Source organism: Struthio camelus, chromosome Z (genome assembly GCF_040807025.1).
Source record: "Struthio camelus isolate bStrCam1 chromosome Z, bStrCam1.hap1, whole genome shotgun sequence".
Lineage (NCBI taxonomy): Eukaryota > Metazoa > Chordata > Aves > Struthioniformes > Struthionidae > Struthio > Struthio camelus.
Window position 1 is genome coordinate 65,375,260 of NC_090982.1, and position 23,610 is coordinate 65,398,869.

Genomic DNA, 23,610 nt, shown 5'->3' on the forward strand with positions numbered 1-23,610 from the left:
CAGTCCTCGAAAACCTAACAGGCCGGGGCGGGGGGGGGGAGGGGGGTTGTGCCGCTCGGCACGATGGGAACGGTAATTCTCTGGTGCGAGTCCCCGGAGCCGGGCGCAGACCCGGAGGGGAGAGCGCATGCGCCCTGCCCCGCGCCCCCGCCGGCCCCCTTCCTGCCGGTCGCCGCGCTGCTCCGCCCTGCCCAAGATGGCGGCCCTGGGTGTCAACAGGGTTGGGGCCGGTGCGGGGCTGGACGCCAGCCGGGGGCTCAGCGGCAGCAGCAGCCGCGGGCCGGCAGGCGCTGCCGTGAAGGTGAGAAGGGCTGTCTTATCCGCGCCCCTCCCCTCCCCGCGCTGCTGCATCGCTGCCCCTGGCGAGAGAAGGGGGAGCGAGGAGGCGCCGAGCCGAGCCGAGCCGGTTAGCGCCCCGGGGCCGCCTCGGCCGCGCAGAGCCGCGCTGGCGGCTGCCCTCCCGTGGGCCTTGCTCTGAGCGGGCTCCCTGGCCGCGGCGGAGGGCGGCCGCCTCACAACGGGCAGCTTTGTAAGCGGGCACAGGTCACGGGTGGTCTCCCTGAAGGCCCCCAGGAAGGCTTTTGGGCAGCTCGCGGGTAGGGCTGCCCACTGATGTCTTAGGGATGGTCGTTTTTGTGAATGATGAACAGTCTTCCTTTTTCACTAATGGTTTTAAGATGTTCCTGCCAGCTTGCTACTGGGTTTACACCCTCATAATTGGCTAATTTGGTGTGCCTGACTATTTTGTATAGGTCAGCTGTGAAAAGAAATTTTCTCCACCAGCTGCCTGTCTACTTTGGAAGGGTCTTTCCCCCTATTTCCTTTTCCTGCTAGGAAACTTCTTATTCAGTTGTGCTGGGTGCCCAATGAACTGTTTGTGAGGCTCTGTGTTAATTGGAGTGGGCCAAAACTAATCCTGATCAGATGGGAGCCCAAAGAGCTGTAATGTTCTGTTCTCTTTGTTGTTGCTATTCCTTAATGGATCAGTATTTGTGCATATGAAAAACTCTTGAGCGCCTGTGTGCTGTGATTGCAGGAGCTTTCATAAAATAAACTGTATTACATGGCTTCTTATATGAAGTTTGGCTTTTTTATCAACTTGGAAACAAATACAGTCTCTTATTAAATTATAGGTTCTTGAGTGTGGAGTCTGTGAAGATGTATTTTCTTTGCAAGGTGACAAAGTTCCCCGGCTGCTTTTGTGTGGCCATACTGTCTGCCATGACTGTCTTACCCGGCTTCCCCTTCATGGCAGAGCAGTTCGTTGTCCTTTTGATCGACAAGTTACTGAACTAGGTAAGAGAATGTAATTCTAAAACTTTAAAAAAAAAAAAAATCACCCAAGGATATAGAGAAGCCTCTGACATAATAAGAAAAAACGTGCAAAAGTTTGTTCCTTTGTGTGGGCTAGCAGACTATGCTGTGTGTTATCAGAGCCTTTACAACTCATACCTTTGATTTTGCTCAAAATCCATGAGAAGAGTAGAGGTAGAGAATAAGGGAAACGAATGGTGGATGGTATAGGTGTGTAGTGTGCAGGACCCAATAACAAAGTTAAATGAGTTGTTTTTATGCAGTCGTCTTTATTAACGTTACCTGAAATATTAGCGAAATACAGCAAATGTGGAATGTTTATTTGATTCAGAGAAGCTCATAACACTGTTAAATGTTAGCAAAACAGATATATTTTTAAAAAGTCATAGTTCTTATTTTCTTCTGGAGTCTGAAAGCTTTATACCTTAAAAGTCTTTTTGTAAACTTGTATTTACAAAGTGAATAGTTTATTTTAAATCAGTATTGGTTGGAGGGTTCCTGAATGGCTGTTAGGTTCCTGTTGTCCTAAACACTAAACAAACCATGCAATTAGTAGCTTCTTTACTGAAGTAATTTTCTGGATTAGTGATGAATTGTTAGAAAGGGAGGTGCTAATGATAACAAACCTGTTTTTAAATTGTAAAATACTTCTGTATCTGAAAGCTTGCCACGATCAGTCAGTTTTATCAACAGGAATAGCTGTTAGGAAAATAGGAAAGATGCAGCTTTTATCCCTGAGTGGGAGTTTGTTCCAGGCAACAGATGACACATGCTTATAATTCCTTCAGAAAAGAAACTGCCTATTCGACATATGGTTACGGAGAAAGCACTTATCGGAAGAATTTGTACCAAGGAGAACTTGTTAACAGAACCGATTGCGGTACCTTTGGAAAGGCACAGGAAACAAAATGCTTTCAGAAAGGGAATTTTCTAATGTAGTAATCCATGAAAGAAACGTTCAAATACTAGAGTATCTTGAATAAGCATTTGCTTTGTGTAGAGAAGAAAATCTGTTAAAGTGTAGGCCAAACTGAGAATAATATTAGGACGGTAACTGGCATGCTTTCATGGAAACTGAAGTCAGAAAAAGAAATAGCAGACTCATATGAAAGAGCATTTGCACGGAGGAAGAGATAGTATGAGTGTCAAATGAATGAGTGCTGGTCTAAGAATGTGGCGAAAACAGTAACAGTTGTTTTACATTTTAGCTATAATTGTACAGCTGCAAGAGATTTCTTGAAATATGCTTTTAGAAGGGTCTCAGTCCTGGTGCTGTTGTGAAGCTTTTCTACGTAGGACCACTGCTTATGCCTTATAAACTAAAAGCAGACGTTTGTTCCTGTATTTCATGTTTTATTGTACATTCTTTTATACCAGACATCTGAAAATATACTGTAGTCATTTTTTTTTATGACTTACAGGTTTAACAAAATCAAAGCTTTATAAAAACCATCAATAATTTCTTTATCTTATACTGAGGAGCTTCTGATGGAAAAGAAAGCGGAATGTTATTAAACTAGGGTAAGGCCTCATAAGGAGCAGAGAAAAGCTTCAGCTTTTGTGTGTCAGATTCTAGACCTACAGGCTAGTTCTAGAACCAGTTGCTCGAAAAAACAAAAGTGGAAAACAAGCGAAGTAGCAGGAAGGTAAAAATGCTTCTGTGAATAAAAACGTTTTATTTGGGCCAATAGGGGGTCATAGCCACTGCAAGTCTCACTGGGTCCTTATAAGAAGTGTCTTAAGGAACAGTATTGCTTCTAGCATGTAAAAATGGGCTGTTCTGTGACTATGTCCTGTCATGGCCCCTCGTGGTTTAAGTCTGTGCGTTTATTATCTTGCCCTGATCACCTAATAGTTACTGCTGCTGGTTAAATCTGCTGAGATTGTGGCTCTGTTTCCTTCAGGCAGCTCAGGAATGGAGCTGGGGGGAAGGCATGGCAACTGTGGGGCTTGTTATGAGGGTTACCTCCCTCCTGCTCTTTGAATGTCAGCCTTTGAATGAGGAAACAAGCTCCCTTTCCCACGTTCTTGCAGTTGCTATTCTGCCTTTTAATGAGGTAGTCTCAGGCAGCTGCTTAATGTCTAAATTTAGATTACAGGATTACTGTCAAGAGAATGTTCAGTTGAAAGAAAAGCTGCATAATCAGGGCATGAAGCTACCTGAGTTGAACAAAATTCCTTAAGCAGTAACAAGAGATCCTTTTGTAGGCTGCTTCTCGTTGGTCACTTAACGTATACAATCAGCAGGTAAACTTGCTGCTTTTCCTTTGCTCTTATCATTAAATTACTTAATACTATATGCATCCAGCTTTTCAGAAGGAGTGCTGGGAACTTGCCAAAAGCAATACTAGGAGATCTGTATGAATGCTGTCTTTTCTCCCTTCTAAAATGGGCACTTGCTTTAAATTTGCTGTCTTGTCTCTTCTATATATGTGTAAATGGGAAGGCAGGGCAAAGAAATACTTCATCAATCAGGATTTCTGGAAATACGGAAGCTGCAAGTGAAAACTGACGATGCTTTGTTAACTTGTTTAGCAGAAAATTCTAATAGCTCATAAAATCTTACCGTGAGAGAAAATATTTCATAATGGATGGGTAGAACTAAAGCCTATCCAAGCAATTTTACTTTGCAGAGTAGACTAAACATAAATTTTGGAGAGTTCTTATTAAAGTTGCTTGTGACTAATCTTCTGATGGAAAATTGTGAATGGATATATACATGTTGAAAGTATGTGAGCTATCTAACAGTTATCTTCAACTGAATTGGCGTTCTTTAATGAAAAAGACATAATGGGAAAGCTTTTTGAATGGGAAATTTTCAAACTTTCGAAGCCCTAAATTCTGTATGATGTTGTCTTAGGCAGCGTATTTAGGGAATGTCTGTAAAATGGTCTCTTTGGAAGAAGAGATTCCTCTTGTAGATCTCTCCTTGAAGTGTCCTGCTTTGGGAGGAAAAGGTGCATCATCTCTTGCTACCAGGTTTCCCTCCTCTTCATGCGTGGAATTAGTTTCTTTCAAAATACGTAGACCAGGGAGTACACAGAGAAGGATGTGCTACTTGTAGCAGCTTTGGAATCTCGGGCTTTTCATTTTAGCGTAGCAGCTCTTCTAAGTAGCCTTTAATTTTGATGGGGTGGTGTTTTTGTTTTTTTCACCCTCTCTGCTAGCGTCATGTTATAAAGCTGAAACTGCTCTCTACCTGGTTATTATCATTAGAACTTGTTCAGCGGGTATCTGCAAGTTTTGGCATCCTCCATGGAGTGCATCCCATTGATATTGTGTATATCTTATGTGTTCTTTTGATGGTGCTAAGGTAAAAGTCAAAACTTTGTGCAAGATGATGTGGTTATAACTTTGTTCTCTCTGCTTTGTTCAGTTTTTTAGACACAAGTTGTGCTTTTATTCCTTATGTTATTTGTAATCTTTTCCCAGACAAGCTTCATGCTTTCAAAACTGACATATTGCTGGCTGGAGTGGGCCTTAGTATCTTCACACAGCTCTGTCACTGTCTCATTCCTGGCTGACATATTTCCTGCTATTCATGTTGTCATCTTCTTTTGAGAAGAGACAGATTGTGTAGCGTTTTTGTAATGGGCACAGACGTTCCCTGTAGGCACAAGAATGAGGTCATTAGGCTCTCTTATACTTTAGACCTAAGCAGAATTTGAACTAAAGTCTACAGAGACTAAACAAATCTATTTACATACCTTATCTATCAGTATTTTTTTTAATACAAAATAGATACTTGGTCAGCTGGTTGAAAGTATGCATTTTGAAGGTGCAGTCACTTTATAGTGCTTCTGGTGTGAAAAGCAGCAAAGTGGCTGTTTCTCAAATACATAAACTTTATGGTAAATACCAGTGAAATGAGACATGATCTTCTATGTGGCAGTACATGTATCATAGGGTGTGTACTGATTATAAATTATATTTCAGCAGATCAAATGAGAAGCATACACGCAAGCTTTGCCTATTTTTCCATCAGTGCCCAAGATCAACAGCATGCAGATGATCTGTAATATGTATTAGCAAACTTCTGCATATATAATAAAAAGATAAAGAATGTAAAACCAGTATAACTGTGTTCTCCTGACAGCCTTAAGTTATAAACTATATGTTTATAGCGATTCTGCATTTATTTTATATTTCTGCTGGTTAAATTTCTGTAAATCAGTTTTGCTTTGACTTTTTTTGGCATGACTTTCTCTCCATGCTAAGCATGGAACAGGAGGAAGAAGAATTAGCATGGTTCAATTGAATACTAGTATGTAAACTGAGAGAAAGACTTATTAAGGCTATTCTGCTTTTTTTCATAAACATATTACAACCTCTGAAAGAAAATTCTTCTGTAAGAAATTCTGTAATGATTGAACAGCTTCTTTCTCTCTTCATTTTATGCAGTGTTTGGTTAAAGACTAAGGAGTTTGGTATAAATCTATTTCACAAGAAAGTTCATTGTTTTGTCATTATATGTCAATATATATACTCTACTATTAATAGCTGTCTGTATACCTAAGAGGTCCAAGTAAGCAATATCAGTAGGCATTATATTGGTGTGTTGTTCATGTGAATATATTGCATACTGTAGTAACTGAAGCTTGTGCCCACAGTCATTCTACTATGGGCTAGTGCTGCTTGAATACTGTAGAAGGGAACTGTCTAGTCAGTTTTCTGCACTTTGCTCCCTGGGAGTTAGTGTCAGTCATCTAGACACAGTGTTGGGAAATTCAAGTCCCATTTACAAACTGTTTACATAACTGAGCTCCAGAAATGGATATTGTATCCTCTGTTTATTCAACTTGTAATGAGAGGTGACCTTCTTGGTGACATGAGGAACACTGACCCTGCTGGGAATGCCGGAGCTGAAAAAAATAACTAAGCTCTGAAGTCAGAATACATACAGGCAGAAGACTGCAGTGCTAACTGTGAAATAGTGCAAGACCAGAACATAATCTCTGAAAATTTGAAGGTCTCTGTTAAAGGAATACTACTTGGTGGTGTGCACTGAGCTTATATTGGGTGTGAATAATGCAATCCCTACCAGAGAAAGCTTCCGCTGTAGAACTGATAGCTGAAAAGAGTACAGTCATGCTTTTACTGTGAACCTAGCTTCAAAGTTACTAGTCAACTCCTGGTAGGCCGATTTCCAGGGAGAGGTTTGCTAAAAATGTCCTCTTAGTAAGCATTCTACCTGTTCCAACTCTTCCCCCCCACACCTTTTTTTTTCCTTTTAACATAAAGCGTTGCTCTATACCAGTTGAGGGTGTTGGAGGGAAGAACAGTTAATCTATGCTACCACTAATAGCTGTAGGAAAAGTATGCGCCCAACTTTCTCTTCTGAGCTCTGCCTCTTTCTTGCGTATGAGGCAGATAACTTCTTGCTGGCAAAATTCAAATTAGAATAATGGAGGCAGCAGTTTGAATTGTAGAAAATGTCTGGAAGAGAAAACTGTCTGTCTTAATTGCAAACTACACAAAGCAGTATGGTATACAGCGTGAGTCTGATTCCAGTTTGCATTCTCTTCAGAGGTGTCATAGCACTGTTGCTCTCACCATGACCAGCCATGGTACACATCTCATGGGACTATTTATTTTTCTCCTTGTCAGCAAGGCAATTAGCATTAGATTATTCCATAGGGATCATTCAAGTAACTGCATGTGTTGATGCTGTATATGAATAGCCTTGCTGGTGTTAATTAGGACTTTAACTGGATCCCAAATACGCAGAGGTAGGGGTGTTTGGACAGTAGACAACTTCAAAAGTTGACCTGCCCCTGAATTAAAAAAACAAGTGACCCTCCTTCTGGAAACTAATGGTGAATTCAACACTGAGCTCCATTTAAAAACACATCTTCCTTATTCTCAGATTGTCCAGCTATAATCAGTCATTCCTTATTTTCAAAACTACTTAGTTGTGATTTAGCACTGGTAGTCAGCCTGTTGCACTTAACCAAATATAACTCTCTAGATCTTGTAAATTCAGGAGAACATCGGATTCTGTATACTCCATCCTTGAAGATGGAAGACTTGCCCTGTTTGAGGAATATCTGGTCAACAGATTACTAAAATATATTTTGCTGCTTTTTTATAAAACAGGCACTCTGAGAGAAAGGTCCTAGATATTTTCTGTATAGACAGTAAGAATGATTTAAAAACTAATGAGCTAATGCCCAGAGATAATTATCTTTGAGGTGCCTTTACCCTGCAACAGAGAAGATGCCTTTAAATTTATGGTAATCACAGAATGGCTGAGGTTGGAAGGGACCTCTGGAGATCATCTAGGTCCAACCCCCCCCTGCTCAAGCAGGGTCCTCTGGAACACGTTGCCCAGGACCCTATCTAGATGGCTTTTGAGTATCTCCAGGGAGGGAGACTCCACCACATCTCTGTGCAACCTGTTCCAGTGCTCAGTCACCCTCACAGGAAAGAAAGTTGTTGTTTTTTTTTTTTTTTTTTTTGCTTCATGTTCAGGTGGAACTTCCTGTGTTTCAGTAGTAGACATTGATTACTGCTTTCCTCTGAAGAGTATGAGATTTCTTCTTTTTCACTGTATGTAGTAGCACTACTGTATGTGGGTCCTTCTTCCTGAATATTATTTTAACTTTTATTCAGGTTTTTACTCGGCTAGGATCTGCAATAGGTGTTGTATCTTGTGACTCAGGGAACTCAGTGCAAATCCTTCAGTTTCTGTTGGCACTGTAGAAATGTTTCCTTTACCTAAGTTTGCAAAATATATTAAAGATTATAATATACATAGCTTGCATGTTCCTTGCAGTCTCTAGCAGGATGATGATAGGTATCCCGGATTATTTTAGATTTAGAAGTGGGATTTTTTTTGGGGGGGGGGGGGGGGGAGTGGACAGAGGTGGAAACATGAATAATTGTATTAGCCCTTTAGTAGGGGAAACCTGTGTAAATATTTAATAGTTCCATGGTGGAAGGAAGGAAGAGGATGGAAAGGAAGTGTGAACTTCCACAGAAAGAGTAGTAGTTATATCTCACTCCAGTTTTCTCTCTTTAGATTGTCAGGTTCTTAACTGGTTTGTGGAGCACTTAATGACAGCATTTGCTTGGTGGTTTTTTTTTTTTTTTCTCCCCTCCCCTTTAATCTAATTCTTCCTTAAAAATAGGAGATTCTGGTGTCTGGGGCTTGAAGAAGAATTTTGCTTTGTTGGAACTGCTGGAACGACTGCAGAATGGATCTGCTGGGCAGTGTGGGACGACAGAAGAAGCTATTGGCCTATCTGGAGAGGTACTAATTCAAAAAACTGTTGATTAGTTGGCTTAAAATCTGTATTTAGATGGGAAAATTCTTTTAGCTTAACAAAAATGAAAGCCAGTTCTATATCAAATATAAAGTTATCTTATTAATAAAGACATTGTTTTGCTTACAGTATCAAGTTTTTAATGTTTTAATTACTTGTTTCATTATATGCAGTGACTAAAACGGAACAGAAAAAATCACTACCCAGAACATACACTTTTTTTTAGGCTTTTAAACTTTTCTAAAAGATGTTACTCATTTGAATACTTTAGCTGTAGTAATTTTAGGAGAGTTTTCCACAGCTTTTTAAAGTTCTTCCTAAATGTTTGAAAGCAACTCTTCTTCCCAAGTGTTGCTTTTCTGTAGTCATTTGATGTCATGCGATGGGAAGTACTTCATTATTAAAACTAGCTGCTTTAATCATATCAGTGTTAACAACTACTATGCAGAAAGTATAGTGGAGTGCCACTCATGGAGTAAATGGTTGTCTTAAGGGCATATTTGTCTTTGGACGTTTCGTCCGTCTGTAATTTTGTGATCATTTTTCTCTAATGTCTGTATTAGAGGTAGTGTCTGGAGCCTGAATTATTTTAGCTTTCAAACCTTTAAAACTTCTACTGAAGTTTGGACTTGTGGAATCTCTGGACACCTCTAGAAGAATCTATTGGAGTTGACTGTAAAGGAGGAAACAAACTTTTATTTTATTTTTCGTTAGGAAGTCGAGAATTTAAAAGCAAGCTTTGAAAGTATTCTGAATATTTATTGACATGCAACTTTTAAGAAAAGTCTACTTTTTAGACTTATATTGGTGATAACTTCTGACTTTTTCACAGTTACTGGAATTGGTTAATAACCGTTTCAGTTTTGTCTTTTTTTGTTAGTGTATCATTCGCTGCGATGAAGATGAAGCCCATGTTGCCTCAGTTTATTGCACTGTCTGTGCCACTCACCTGTGTGCAGACTGTTCCCAGCTTACTCATTCTACAAAGACACTAGCGAAACACAGGCGTGTACCCCTTGCTGATAAGCCTCATGAGAAGACCATGTGCTCCCAGCACCAAGTGCATGCTATTGAGTTTGTTTGTTTAGAAGAGGGCTGTCAGGCCAGTCCACTCATGTGTTGTGTCTGTAAAGAATATGGGAAGCATCAAGGTCATAAGGTACTGTTAAGGATCTGTTTGTTTGTTGTGCCATGGGGTAGCTTATGTTAATGATATTTATCCAATTTAAGTATAGAAGATTATCAAGGAAAGGGAGTAGATGTTTGATACGTCTTTATGGAAGTAACTTCATACTGTTCATTCCCTTTTCCTTCATTTCAGATAACTGCTATGGATACATGCAGTATTTAAAAAAAAAAAAAGCTGTTTCTAAGACCGCAATATGGTTATTTGTACATTAAGATGGAAAGGCCCTTTATCTGATGCAGTTCTGAACATCACTGTGCTTTGTCATCAGTTCTGATAATTGTTATTCAGCAGGCAAATATTAAATTTGCCCAACCTGGTGTAGTCCAGCCACATCTTTGTTTTTTAAAGTGATTATGGAAAAGAAGCAAATTTGCATGTTTACTTGTGTAATTGCTAGATTGCTATCTTAATCTTAACATAATCTCTAACTCCTGATTCATACTTTTTAAGTTTCAAGTTGTTTTTCATTTTTACCTGCCTTTCCCTCCCCTTAAATATATATATATATTAATATGTAGTAAGATGGGATGATTAAGGAAGCTATTTATGCTTAAACTTTGATATGTTACTTTCAATTAATAGCATGCCGTCTTGGAACCAGAAGCAAACCAGATTCGTGCATCTATTTTAGACATGGCCCACTGTATAAGAACCTTCACAGAAGAAATTTCAGATTATTCCAGAAAATTAGTTGGAATTGTTCAGCAAATAGAAGGAGGAGAACAAATAGTTGAAGATGGAGTTGGAATGGCCCATACAGAACATGTATGCCTTTTTTCTTTCCCGCAAGCATTGCATTGCATATTTGTTTTTGTAGCTTGGTTTGTTTTTCTTCCACTTGTAACAATGAAGACTTTTTTCAGAGCAGTAAATTATAACATACATGATTACAAAGTGTGTCATTTTAAGGAAGTTCTTTGAAAATTAAACATACGATTTGTAAGACAAAAACGTTAAGTTCTTATCTTTACAAAGTCAATGGGATTTGGACATACTCGGCACTTCTGAATATTGCGGCTTACGGCAGCAGATGGAAGGGGAACTTACAGTCCGCCACAGTATTTCTTCCCTATGTGAAAATAGGGAGGAAATACGGGGTTATGTAATTACAAGTATAATGTTAAAGTACTGTGATAGTTTGTCTATCTGTCCTCAGATACTGTGATATTACTGTTTTTTTTAATCTTGGTCAGTAATAATTTTGTTGTTGTGTGTGTATACATATGTGAGCGAGCTGCTGTGACTAAACTACTTGTTTATCAGAGTAACTTCTTGGAGGATCTTCGTCTTGGGGCTGGTAACACACTCAATGCGACTGAAACTTGAAGTGTGAGCCAGTCAGCCAGATGTGAATATAAGTTAGAAATTGGAATAAAATGCAAAATATTGTACTTCTGGGATCAGCAATAATCCTTAATCAAATTTCTTCTTCCTCTCATGACTGTAATGCTGTAGGTACCAGGGACTGCAGAGAATGCTCGCTCATGTGTCCGAGCCTATTTTTCTGATCTTCACGAAACCCTTTGTCGTCAGGAGGAAATGGCTCTTAGTGTTGTTGACGCTCATGTGAGAGAGAAGTTGATTTGGCTTAGACAACAGCAAGAAGACATGACAATCCTGTTGTCACAGGTTTCAACAGCTTGCCTTCATTGTGAAAAGACCTTACAGCAGGTAGGTTGGCAAGTGAGCTGTAATGTGGGACAAGAGATCTCTAAGTTAAGCTCTAAATTAAGTTTAGACTAGAAACTAAAAAAAATGGATGGCCCTCTGCGCTCATGTTTCCTTCATAATGTTAAAATGATACAACATGAAGTATTCATTGTAAATAACATATCCAGTACAACAGCATCAAGTCCTCCCGTTCCTGGAAATCTTGTAGCCACAGGATATAATTGCATACTGTGAAGTAACTTCTAGTTATTCATGGAGTGAGTGGGAAGAGAGACGAAACTGAAGCAAAAAAACAGTATTTATGGGAGGGATTTTACAGTTGCTATTACCGCTATAAATGTTTGAAGATAGTTGTTATGTGAAACTGATAAAGGAGAAATGCATCTGGGCTAAATAATTTTCTGTAGGCCTTGCAGTCTGGATAATTTAGTATTTTTATTAAACATGTGAAGAAAGTGGCTGTATGAGAGTACCAGATGGATCCATTAGTCACTTAGTTTGACAGCAAAAAAGTAAATAGCATATGCAGCAAACAGTAAATTGAATGTGACAAATTATTAATCTTTTCAGTGTTTTTTATTTAGTGCCAGTGTCTGGCTACTTAGTCAAACCCACATTTAGTGGGCACTGTTTGACATTCCCAACATTAGTGGCTAGATGTTACTTCCTTTTGTGTTGTATGTTGCTGCATGCTGCAAAGTGCTGTTGTATTCTAGCTGCTGGAATTACGTATGAATGATATAAATATTATTTATTTCATGACTCTGTAGTATAACTTATATTGTTATCCCTAGACTAAGAGAGGTCAAAGAGTAACTTTTTTAAAATGCCACAACTTTTTAGTGTTTGCTAGTATTAAGGAAGAAACGCATCTGAGTTTAAATAGCGTTTTTGGTAAATGTTCATCTTTAACAGCAGTGTTTATATTTAAAATGCTTTACTTCTAGCCATCATATTTGTGTTGGTTTTGGTTAAATTAAGTTACTGATGGGAAGGGGTACTTTTGTTTTTTATCTTTTTAGGATGACTGCAGAGTAGTGTTGGCCAAACAGGAAATTACAAGACTACTGGAGACATTACAAAAACAGCAGCAGCAATTTACAGAACTTGCAGATCACATACAGCTGGATGCTAGCATACCTGTCACTTTTACAAAGGTATTCTTAATCTTGTGAAAACATATCTACCATTTTATGAAGTTCCAAATGTAATTTAAAAGAAAGCAGGAATAATACAGCATCTTTATGATGCTGTGTTTGTTGCAGCAAACTTAAGAGTTCAGCATCAGTTACAGCCACAGTGTCTTACCGTATGATGCGTTCCATCTGGCATTTGAGCAACAAAATAACTGTTCTGGAATTAGTCTGAGAAACCAGCATTCATTTAACGTTAGCTACATCAATAGCTTTGTTGGAACATAGCTGCTTTCCTTTAAATATTCAACACAGTCACTGTGAATTTTAAAAACACTTTGGAAACATTCCTCCTTTGTGCATTCAACTCAGGTCAGGAACCTACCACTTAAAAAAGAGACAGATGTGTGGAAAATAAGGACAGCATCACTTCTGCAAAATGCATGTTATCTTATTTCTTGAGTATTGCACACCTATTTTAAAAAGAAAAATGCCAACATATGTTCCAGTTCATAACAATCAAGATGTATTTCTTTGAATTTATCAAACAGTGATTTGCATTATTCTAGTAGGTTAGTATTCATTGATAGTTTGGGCAGCATCCATCTTCTAGGTTGGTTTTACTTTATGGCTTTAATATTTCAATCTCATATATGCTTTGAAAGGGATGAAATTGTTTGCATTTTGATAATGGTGACTCTTTTTACCTAACAGAGTACATAAATTTGATATCTGAAGAACAAAAAATATTTTGTATATTCATTTGCACTGCCTCATCCTCAGTGAGGGAAGGATAGGTCCTGTTGTTACTGTGGTGAAACTGAGGATTTAACTACTGCTGTTGAAACTCTTCCTATAGGAAAAGGATGCTTTCATGTGGATTCTGTTCCAGTCACTTTGTATTAATTATTAGCATTTTTATTAACATCTGTGTTCCGTATGGCTTTCTGTTAAGATATTTCTTGCCACGTCCTTCCGGCAGAGAACTGTTTTAATCTTTTTATGTTTCTGTTACTTCTGAATTACCTACTTTGTTGCAGAATTGGTGCAGGTATGCAGCTTTTCTCTAGATTCATCGATAACTGCTGTTCTAAGTTCATGTTCTCACAGTAATTACTAATTATAGTTTTTAGATGTGCCTACATCTTGTCTTTCGGCATGCAGTTTACTTTAGCAATGTATGTGTTCTAGTAGTGTGGTATCAAAAAATCAATTTCTGCCAAATACTTTGTTTTGTAAGTTCAATAAGTTTCGATTTCCATGTAATAATTGCTTTATCTGCCTCAGGTAGGAAGGTGAAGGTTTCAGTCAGCAGATCTCTAAATGCAACACTTTCACCTCTGCCCCTCCTTCCTCTATTTGGCAGAGGCAAGAGATAATAGGATGGGGGAGACCTGTCTGCAAATCCCTGGTTAAATCTAAATGACATTGCATGTGTGAAGCAGCACGTACAGCTTTTGCAGAAGATGAATTACATTCTGCATATTCAAAGAGCTGACTGGTGCTATCTCACAGGACTGTGACTAGCATGTTGGAGTGCTCTCTCTTGCTCTCTACGTATTTCTTTCGTGCTCTCTCTCCCTAGGAGCTGTTAGTCTGACTTAGAAAACATCGATCAGGAATTTCTGAGCATTTGGAAAGAGAACGGTTGCAGCTGGCTTGGCTGCAAGATCTGAAATAGGTCCTGGCTCAGGGAACTTGAAGTCTTCAAACGTCTTTCCATATTTTGGCCTTCTTGGGAAAGAAATGGGGTGTCTCTTTGTTCTCTCCTGTGATGAACTGTGATTCTTACCAAGTCATGTGAAGCCCTGATTCTCAGTTTCAAAGGTGCCAAAGCAAATGTCACTTTTCACAAAAATGGCAGTAGTTATGAAAAAGCAGAATGGAAAAAATGGCTTCAGTCCCTTTTTTACTTCTTGTGTTCCCTTACTTCTGATATGAAATTTAAAGCTCTCCTTCTACACAGTGGCCTTTCAGGAAGCTGTCATGCTGATGCCCGCTGCCAGGGAATGCAGTGAGGCTTGGTTACCTGAAGGGTCTGGGTCTGGCAACAAGATCAGATTTCAGGTAGCAGTAAAAAGGGATTTATGTTCAGATGAAAAACTAAACTCTTGCTCTGTGGTTGAAAGGCCTTTCTCAGGATCTCTAATGTGCTAAAGGCTGTATACGTTATAAAAAAGCATTTCGGATAGTACCAGGTCAGAGGAACATGAGAATTTAATATCCAGTGAAGGTTGCAGAATTACTGACTTCAAGTTGGGAAAGAAAAATCCTGCCTGCTGTTCGAAGTGCATAGGTTTTAGCCACACTGCCTCACTGATAGTCTGAGAAACATAAATAGTGTTGTTTCCCCCTTCTAAACAACCAAGGGAAATGCCATGCGTAAAGCACTGAAAGGGAGTAAAAATTATTTGGAGACGTTTCTGGGAAAATATGCTGAAGGCTTTCAAAGCATATATTAGTGTAAGATCTTTATTTTTTCAAATATTAAGATATTGTTTCCCACAGATGCTTCTTTACGTATGCATTTATGAAAACTTTGACCAAATAAGGTTGAGATCTCTTCATGTACTTAGTTTGTTGGCAAAGAAATGGCTCCTCGTCTAGGAAGTGTGATCTTTGTTTGAAGAGAGTTTGTCCTGTTTGTCCTGGTCAAATTCTTGATATAGTTTGTAATGAGAGCGGTGGCTACAGGATGTTATGTCCATGATTAACAATTTTTCATCCTAAATAGTTGTTTGTCCATGCAAACTGAGGAGAGGGTTAATGATAAGAAAACTATACCTGAGACAGAAAAGAGGACTTACCCATCACTGTTAAAGCCAGCATGGGAAACTGGTAACCCTTACCAATGCTAATTTTATTATTACCATCTTAATGTTATTTGTTTTTTGCAGTGTGATATTTGCATCTTCTTTCTTTTCCATTTCCCCTTGTTTGTTATGATTTCTCCAAAGGAACGTCTTTGGATATTGCAATAGCATAAGGACACTGAGTTAAGCTGTATTGGTCATGCTAGCAGTTTACTACTTGGTCTGCGACAGAGGGGAAAATGGAGTTGAGTCAGATCACGATGGCACACATCTGGCTGTATAAATGGATCCTGTACATATGTCTCGTGTCACATGAGGTGGATGTTTAGATGTACGGTCACACTTGTGTATGTTGGTCTTGGATGAGGAGATGTTGTAGTATTTTGCGCTCTAGAAATAGAATTTCTAGTGCAAGAAGAAATAAAAAGCTGTATGGCATAAACAGAGTTCTCATGTATTGCCCAGCACAGTGGCCCCCAGAACCTCCAGATCTTGCAAGAAAACAAATGTAATGCTGCAGGGTTCTGACTTCAACTCTGTTTCATGATAGCATTTCTAAGTATTTGAAAGATATGTTTCTGGGACACACAGTAACGCATGCTGTTTGTCTTATGGTTTATTCTTTGCTGCTTTATGGTAATAATGTAATGTAATAACTTGATCATTTTTGGCCTCAGCGCATTCAGTACTTCTGGTAGCTTGATAAATTATTTGACTACAAATACAAAGCTAATTCTCTCTCCTTGCCACCAAGTGAGACTTACGTGTATTTTTTCAACACCATTTCAAGTTACTGCTTGGTGCTGATAATATTGCTGTAATGTGCTAAAGGACTGGAAGTGGCTTGAGGTGAAGAGGCTTAGCTATGGAGCTTCCTGCTGAAAATAATTCTGTGGGTATGGTTACTAATAGTGCAGTAAAACTTAGTGGAAAAGCTCCAAAGCTAGCAGGGAATTCTCTGGTCAGAGAGTTCTCACTAATTGCAATGAACAGTTTATCATTCTTGGCCCAAACCCCATGGCAGAGGAATTTGAAATTGTGTTAAGTACAGACATACTAACATGAGAATGGATGTTTTTCTAAGAGATACATAATAACTCAGGCAGAAGTTGCAGATGAAATTATTGGGTGTGGTGGTGGCTTACATTATTGCTGGTGATGACTGGCAGGCGATGGTGCTTTCTACCTTTGGAATCTATGTATTTAATCACTTTACAAATAGTGATGAGATGTTGAGTGTCTTAAACATGTGTTGACTTTCCTAAACTTGCTCTCTTTTTGTATTCTCTTTCTTCCAGGACAACAGAGTACACATTGGACCAAAAATGGAGATTCGGGTTGTCACTTTAGGATTGGATGGAGCTGGCAAAACAACTATTTTGTTCAAGTTAAAGCAAGATGAATTCATGCAGCCGATTCCAACAATAGGTTAGTAGCAATGACTTGTATGTAATGATTCTCTGAGCATTTGATTTATCTGTAGAATTTGGTTATTTCATCTTCATAGAGAATAAGGCTATGAAACTTGAATATTTTTATTTTAGGTTTTAACGTTGAAACAGTAGAATATAAGAATCTGAAGTTTACTATTTGGGATGTAGGAGGGAAGCACAAGTTGAGGCCCTTGTGGAAGCATTATTACCTCAATACACAAGGTAAGTAGTATCTGCTGAATAAAGGTGCATTCTTCATAAATCCATCAGACAGTTCATGGAGCCAAACAAAATTAGAATCTCTGCTAAACTGACTTTAGCTGACAACAGGATGTGCAGTGTTCCAGAAGTTCCCATAGTGATAAGTAGTACTTGCCAGGTATAAACTTTTAACAGCATTTGAAATGAAAATACTCGGCCTGTAGGAGTCTCTAGTTAGCAACTTAAAACTTCTACAAGCTTCTGACTTGGTATTGTAGTGAAATTAGATCTAGTCATAGACTAGTTTACGAAAACAATTCTGAACGATGCTGACTTGGAAATTTGTGCTATGCTTCTCTAAATGCTCCATAGTTGTTTTCCAATTTAGAAGGGGGTTCTTCATGAGTTCATTGAGAATTACCTAGAATACTTCAGAATGATGAACATCAGTTGAAGCGTTCCATTTTGTGTGTTGTTCCAGCCTTCGCTGCAAACTTTTAACATTTTATATCTTCCTATCTTTTTATATATTTTTTAAAAAATTGCATTTTGGATTTCTGTTGTCCTCTTAAAACTTCCCTATAAACATCAGGAACATTGAATCACGTCTGCCTTGAAAAATTGCAGACCTGAGGCAAAATCTAAACAGTTAATATGGTACATCCCTGTAGTAAGGTCTCCTCCTCCCCCCCCACCGCCAAAAGCTGATTAGTTTAAACTCTGTCCTCTAGTTCTGTCTCCCTAACTCTGCAGTCTTTCTGGCATCTCAGTTACCCTCTATAATGGATAGTAAAATCTACTGCTGCTATGTCAAACTTAATTTAATAGGACTCCACAGTCTTCCCTGGTTCTGTAGTCCTCCCATAAATACATGTGAGAACAGCAGGGAAACTGTTCTGATTTGGCTGAAGTTGTAGGTGTTACAGCCAGTTCAGTGAAATTGGAATAAAGTCGTGTAGGAATTTAAACCTTTTCCCGATTCATTTATGTTCAAACTGAGATATTTAATTTACACAAGGTAAATCTGGTTTTAGACCTAAGTAGTTAAAGTATCATAGCCTTTATGTTAGAAGAGGCAATTTTTTTCCTTTTTAGGGTGAATTCTAGTTTTTTATTGATAGATACATGAGGCGTTCCTCAATACTCCTGAAGTTGGAAGTTGTGCACTGCTGAGAAGCTTCATGTAGAGGACTATGTTACAAATAAATTTGTTAGCTGAAAGCTAACACGATCCAGGGTTTATATTTGAACATCTAAACCTTTTTCTTTTCCTTTCTTAGCGGTGGTGTTCGTTGTTGATAGCAGTCATAGAGACAGGGTCAGCGAAGCACACAGCGAACTTGCAAAATTATTAACAGAGAAGGAATTGCGGGATGCCTTGCTGTTGATCTTTGCCAATAAGCAGGTACTTGCGAGTTGTCATGCGTGGGCCCCCCCTGCCGTTACTTTTGTCTTTTAGTTTGTGCAACAGATTCAAACCTTCTGTGAACCCTCTGTCGTGATTAGGATATAGGAATGCTGAAGGGATATAATGTAGATGTTTTTCCTTATGCTTAAAGCTGATAAAATAGCCTAAAGTAATAGATTCAACAACCAGTTTCTGTTTTATGATTAAGAAATAGTTGATTCTTAACTGTTTAACACACGCTTTCCAAACAGGAAAGCCAAATATGACTTGCAGCCATTTTCAGGCTGAGCTATCAGTTAAAAATAAACTATCTCAAACTTACTACATAAGAATAATTGAGTTTGTGTATCTGGTTCTGCTGCAGGATGTAGCAGGTGCGCTTTCAGTGGAAGAAATTACAGAACTGCTGAGTCTCCACAAACTCTGCTGTGGCCGGAGCTGGTACATTCAGGGTTGTGATGCCAGAAGTGGTACAGGACTTTATGAAGGATTGGACTGGCTTTCAAGGCAACTCGTGGCTGCTGGTGTCCTGGATGTGGCTTAGTTTCACAGCAGCTGCAATTTTAAGGTTGTAGTTGACTTTTGTTTTGTTTGCATGATTCAGGATGTTGTGGCCAGGTCTGCTGTGTGAAGGAAGAGGGGGACTTTATTTCACTTGGTGGTAACAGAAAAATGTAAACCTTTTGTCCTAGATGGGATAACTGGTTCAGTAAATTTGTGCAATTGTTAGTGTGTTTGAAATTTGATATGTTTACAAGTATTGTGATGGGCTAGTTACAAGGGTGCCTTGAAACTTTTTTGGTGAAATTAGGTTGTTACAAGTTAAAATTCCTCCTTGATAAATATATGCATTGGAATTCATTTAATAATCATGACATGGTCACAGTAGCTAATTGGTATCAGAAGATTTGAGTGATTTAGAAATACTTTCCCAAGAAACCATTCTAAAAGTTCATCTCAAGCTATTTAGAACAGTCAACTCTGACCGTTGGTCAGAAACAAATGGTGCTGCTCTTAATATCTTAAAAATGTATTCACCTAAAGCTGGCATTGAAAATGACATGTGAATACACTGCAAAAGGAAAATGTCGTTTCCTCTGCCCCTTATTTATTAGATTCCCCATTTGTAACCAGAAGGGAAGAGAACATAATTTATTGAGGAAGAACTGAGAATGGGGAACAGTGTTGCAGCACTAGTGGGCTGTGGCATGACTAGGGTGCATGCTTGGTGTGGCAGGGAGGAGACTTGCTTAAAGGGTGCATGTGCTATATTAATTATGGACAGAATATAGTGATATTGAGGTGGAAGTGTTCTGTGTATGCTTGAGGATGTAACCTGTCCTTAGAGATTTAACTTTTGACTCAAGTCAAATGAAGCTTCAAAAAAGAATTACTGAAGAAGCAGTATGGTGAAACATCAGTCCAGCTATGTACCTCTATGTAGAGGTCATGCTTCCAGAATAAGGTAGTAGCCTTAAAATATTAAATAACCTTTTGTAAAAGCAGTGTACAACTAATTATAACTCTTAGAATAGCAGATGGTAAAATGTGACATAAACTTTATTTATATTCTGTTTATTCTTACTGTATCTTCTATGTGAACTGTCACCAATCCCTCTATTTTTAAAGGTGATTCATTCACAAACCCATGAAATATGGTTGTAGCACTGTTTAAATTTAGAGAAGGTTGGAGTGACTTACTGATGTCTCCTTTTCTGCTGCATGCACGGTTCTGATAAGTTATGCCTGGTATGCACACCTCGTATGAATCTTCTGGCCCTTCAGTTGCACAACGATTGCCAACTGAAGAACCTATGCCACGCACCTCTGCACATCAGTAGAGGAATTACAATGAGCATAGCCAATAGATCAGAATTACATATCATCTTTTTTTCCTTCCTGGGGTAGAGATGAATCACTCAGCAGAAGTGAGCAGTGTTGTTTCACGGAGGTTTTTTTGCCACACTGGAAAGCCTATTTATCTGGAGTAGGGCTCTGAACCTCGCCTGGAGAAGAAAATGTATCCCATCATCTGTGGCTATGACTTCTATCGTACTAGTATCAATTTTATGATGTTTTTCCACTGCATACATACATTAGGCAAAAGCTAAGAATGTGTAAACAAGTAATTTAGTAAACTTGCACTCTTGAAGAGGAAGCAGTTGTGGTTAACTACTCCTTCCTAATGACCGTTGCTTATAGCTTTCTCTTGTTAATTAAACATCACAAAAATGGTGTTAATGCAGCTTCAGATTCTGCAAGTCTAATGACCTGAAGAGCAGCTGAAAGAACACTAAGCTTTAATGTAGATATTCGTGAAATAGGCTTACATGCCTGCAGACGTGTATGGATACTGAGAAGGGGTAGTTACTTTCTTTGGAAAGTAACCTGATAACTTTTGTACATAGTTTACAATGGCTGAAGGGTGTTTTGTTGCACCACGCCAACTAAATATTGTTCATTCTTCCCAGCCTGCAACTTCTTGCACAGTAGACAGTTGGCTGCTCCGACTTGAGTATCTGCTTGGCCCGTGCTGCAGAGCTGTCCCAGATCTAGTTAGTGCTGACTGTACTTTTATAGCTCCATTTCTAAAATATGAACAAGTTCTGCTAAGTGTGGTAGATGCTTCTCTGGAATACTTTTAACAGAAAAGACATGAGTTATTCAGAAAATCCTGAATCTGAAATTTTGTTTTAGTTGGCTCAGGCTTTGGTTACACAAGCCTCTCAGACTCCTAGCTGTAGTTCTAATTTGTGTTATAAAATGTTCAAGGTGACCAGTTTGCTTTTTTCTAACAGTACATTTGGGGGCAGAGAAAGATACTCACTCATGCATATTTCTGAGTACAAAAGGATTGCTTGTGATGTGTGGAATGCTACCATTAAAGTGTTTTTAAGTGGAACTTATTTAAGATGACTTCAAGTAACTGTGAAAATAAGTGTGGCATTTGTCTGTGAACTCTTTTGTGTTAACAGGTACACTAAGAAGTTTATTTGTATTGTAAGTTAATATTATATATATATATAAACTGCTTCAGTTGTAAATTTAAGCTTGTTTCACCATTTTTATTAAACTCTTAGTTTTTAGTGTACTCACTTATGCAATATGTAATTGGAGTACTTCCTCGACTAGAACTTAACTCAAACATTACTAACTACAAGGATTATTTGAAAAACTGAACAACTCTTTGTAAGGTTTTGACTTAAATGTGAGCCTGAGTGAATACTGCATTCAGTGATGGTGTTTTGCTTTCTTTAATGAATCTTGGTGCAAAAATAGTAAGTCTAGCCTAACTGGAAAAAGTGCTTTATCACTTGATAGGGCATTACTGTAAGTTACCTTCAAATTTATTGTGGACAGAGTGGTACTGGAGGGTTTTCCTCTGAAATGGTTCTTGATTTGATCTGTTGGAAAGGGTGAGAATGGAATGATTTTTTGGAAAGAAATGGCTCTTTCAGTGGAAACAGTTGAGTTGCTGTAGTTTAGTTGCCCAGAAAAATGAACCTTTAAAGAACTAACGTCACTAAACTTTTTTTTTTGTGTGTTTAACTTACTGTAAACACTCTATCCCTGAAGATATTCCTTACTTCACTGAAAACAAGTTTCTTAATGATTGCAGCTTTTGAGGGAATTAATTTGATTAGTATCTTCTTTCAAAGAAATGGTATGAGATAAAAACACTACCACCTATTACAGTGATTTAGCTAGACTTATTTCATTTACTAGAACTGTAAACACAACCCCCCCCTTCATTATGCAAAGACAGAAAATCTATTCATGCTCTTATCCCTGAAATGAGTGATAAGTGCTACAACATCATTCCATGTCCCTCTGTCCTGCCTGAATTCTAGAACAGGAATCGTACCTTTATTTGTTCACATGTAACTAGTTATGAGCTGAAAACCTGTGGTCTAGGCATAACCTGAGATGAAATACATATCGTTAAATAATGAAAAGGAAATCTGTCCCTTTTACAGTTTCAGCATTACAACTGCGTTAATACAAAGATCTGCAACTAATGGCACGGTAAGAAGGAAAAAATTGCATAATAGATTAGATTCTTCTGAAGTCGTACAGTTTAAGCCTACTAATGCTGTTGTACCAGTCTTCTGTTTTGCTTTTGGAAAGCAACAATAAATGTTAATAACTGCTTTTCTGTTGATGTGAACGAAAACTTGAGTATGGAGAAATATACCTTTTAAAACCACTTGTGTTCCAGTCCAATTTATTTGCAAGTTTAGCATGCTGTAAGCTCCCTATTCAGCTTTCTTTTGTTGAAGAAAAATGGGATGTCTTGAACTTGAGAATCATAAAACCTTCATCAGTTTTTTCTACTTGTCAAACAGGCAAATTATCTATGCTAAATTAACTAACTAGAATCTCCTCCTGAAATGTTTTTAATTGTGCTAATGAGTGCTACAAAAATTTAAGCCTAATTTTTACCATTATAACTTACTTACAGCTTCCTACTTCCAAAACTGCTTTAGGGACACTTCTGGATTGTTAGGTACCATCAAGACTCTTAGTTATATATGCGGGCTTTTGTAGCAGGGAGTATAGATCTTCCCTACAGAATAAACTGGAGAGTATGAGCCATCATGAGCAGACTTGAAGTTCTGTTTAACATCTTATATCAAGATGATGACCTGAGTTGATTAGAACACTTGATTTCATAAATCAAGTCATCACAAATGTGAACTCCTTAGAGTCTTGCACCAGTGCAATGGTGTATTTAGAGTAGACTTAGTTACCCAGCATAGTACAGGACCATATTTTGCCACAGGTTCACTACGGCCTAAGACATTGGCTGAGCTTTTCTTGAAGACTGCATCAGAACACCTGACAAACTCAGTTTAAACTAAGTGATAGAAATGATCTTAACTGACTAGATATTTTAGTAGAAGTAGCGTTTTGTAGGACTACAGCTAAAAACAAGCTTGAAACAGACTCCTGAGGCCAAAATAATGAGAAAACAAACTTTAAAAGATAAGTAACGCTTTTGGCAATGCTAAACTGGGTGTGTGAGGCTCTATGCACTGGCATTCCAGTGGCAGATTGCTGTTCTTTCAGCCTAATGAACATAAACATCCACAACTCTCTTTGCAGAGGTAGATTATATTTTACTATGACAGGATCTATGTCATCTAATTTTGGATTAATGAACATATGATTGAAGAGTTTTC

General features: G+C 38.4%; 1 protein-coding gene across 3 annotated transcripts; it reads left to right on the forward strand.

Annotated features, from left to right (window-relative positions):
- Positions 1 to 48: 48 nt before the first annotated feature.
- On the forward strand, positions 49 to 22,634 carry LOC138064529 (E3 ubiquitin-protein ligase TRIM23-like). 3 transcript variants are annotated; one of them, XM_068927497.1, is made up of 11 exons: positions 99 to 301; positions 1,134 to 1,296; positions 8,445 to 8,566; positions 9,460 to 9,738; positions 10,351 to 10,533; positions 11,224 to 11,439; positions 12,462 to 12,596; positions 16,684 to 16,813; positions 16,930 to 17,040; positions 18,300 to 18,424; positions 18,792 to 22,634. In XM_068927497.1, exons 1-11 carry the CDS (start codon positions 128 to 130, stop codon positions 18,969 to 18,971), a joined length of 1,818 nt encoding a protein of 605 aa, XP_068783598.1. In that variant the 5' UTR covers positions 99 to 127; the 3' UTR covers positions 18,972 to 22,634. The 3 variants fall into 3 exon arrangements, with proteins under 3 accessions (XP_068783599.1, XP_068783598.1, XP_068783600.1); XM_068927498.1 differs by lacking the exon at positions 1,134 to 1,296 and having other exon boundaries at positions 49 to 301; XM_068927499.1 differs by lacking the exon at positions 9,460 to 9,738 and having other exon boundaries at positions 156 to 301.
- Positions 22,635 to 23,610: the final 976 nt, after the last annotated feature.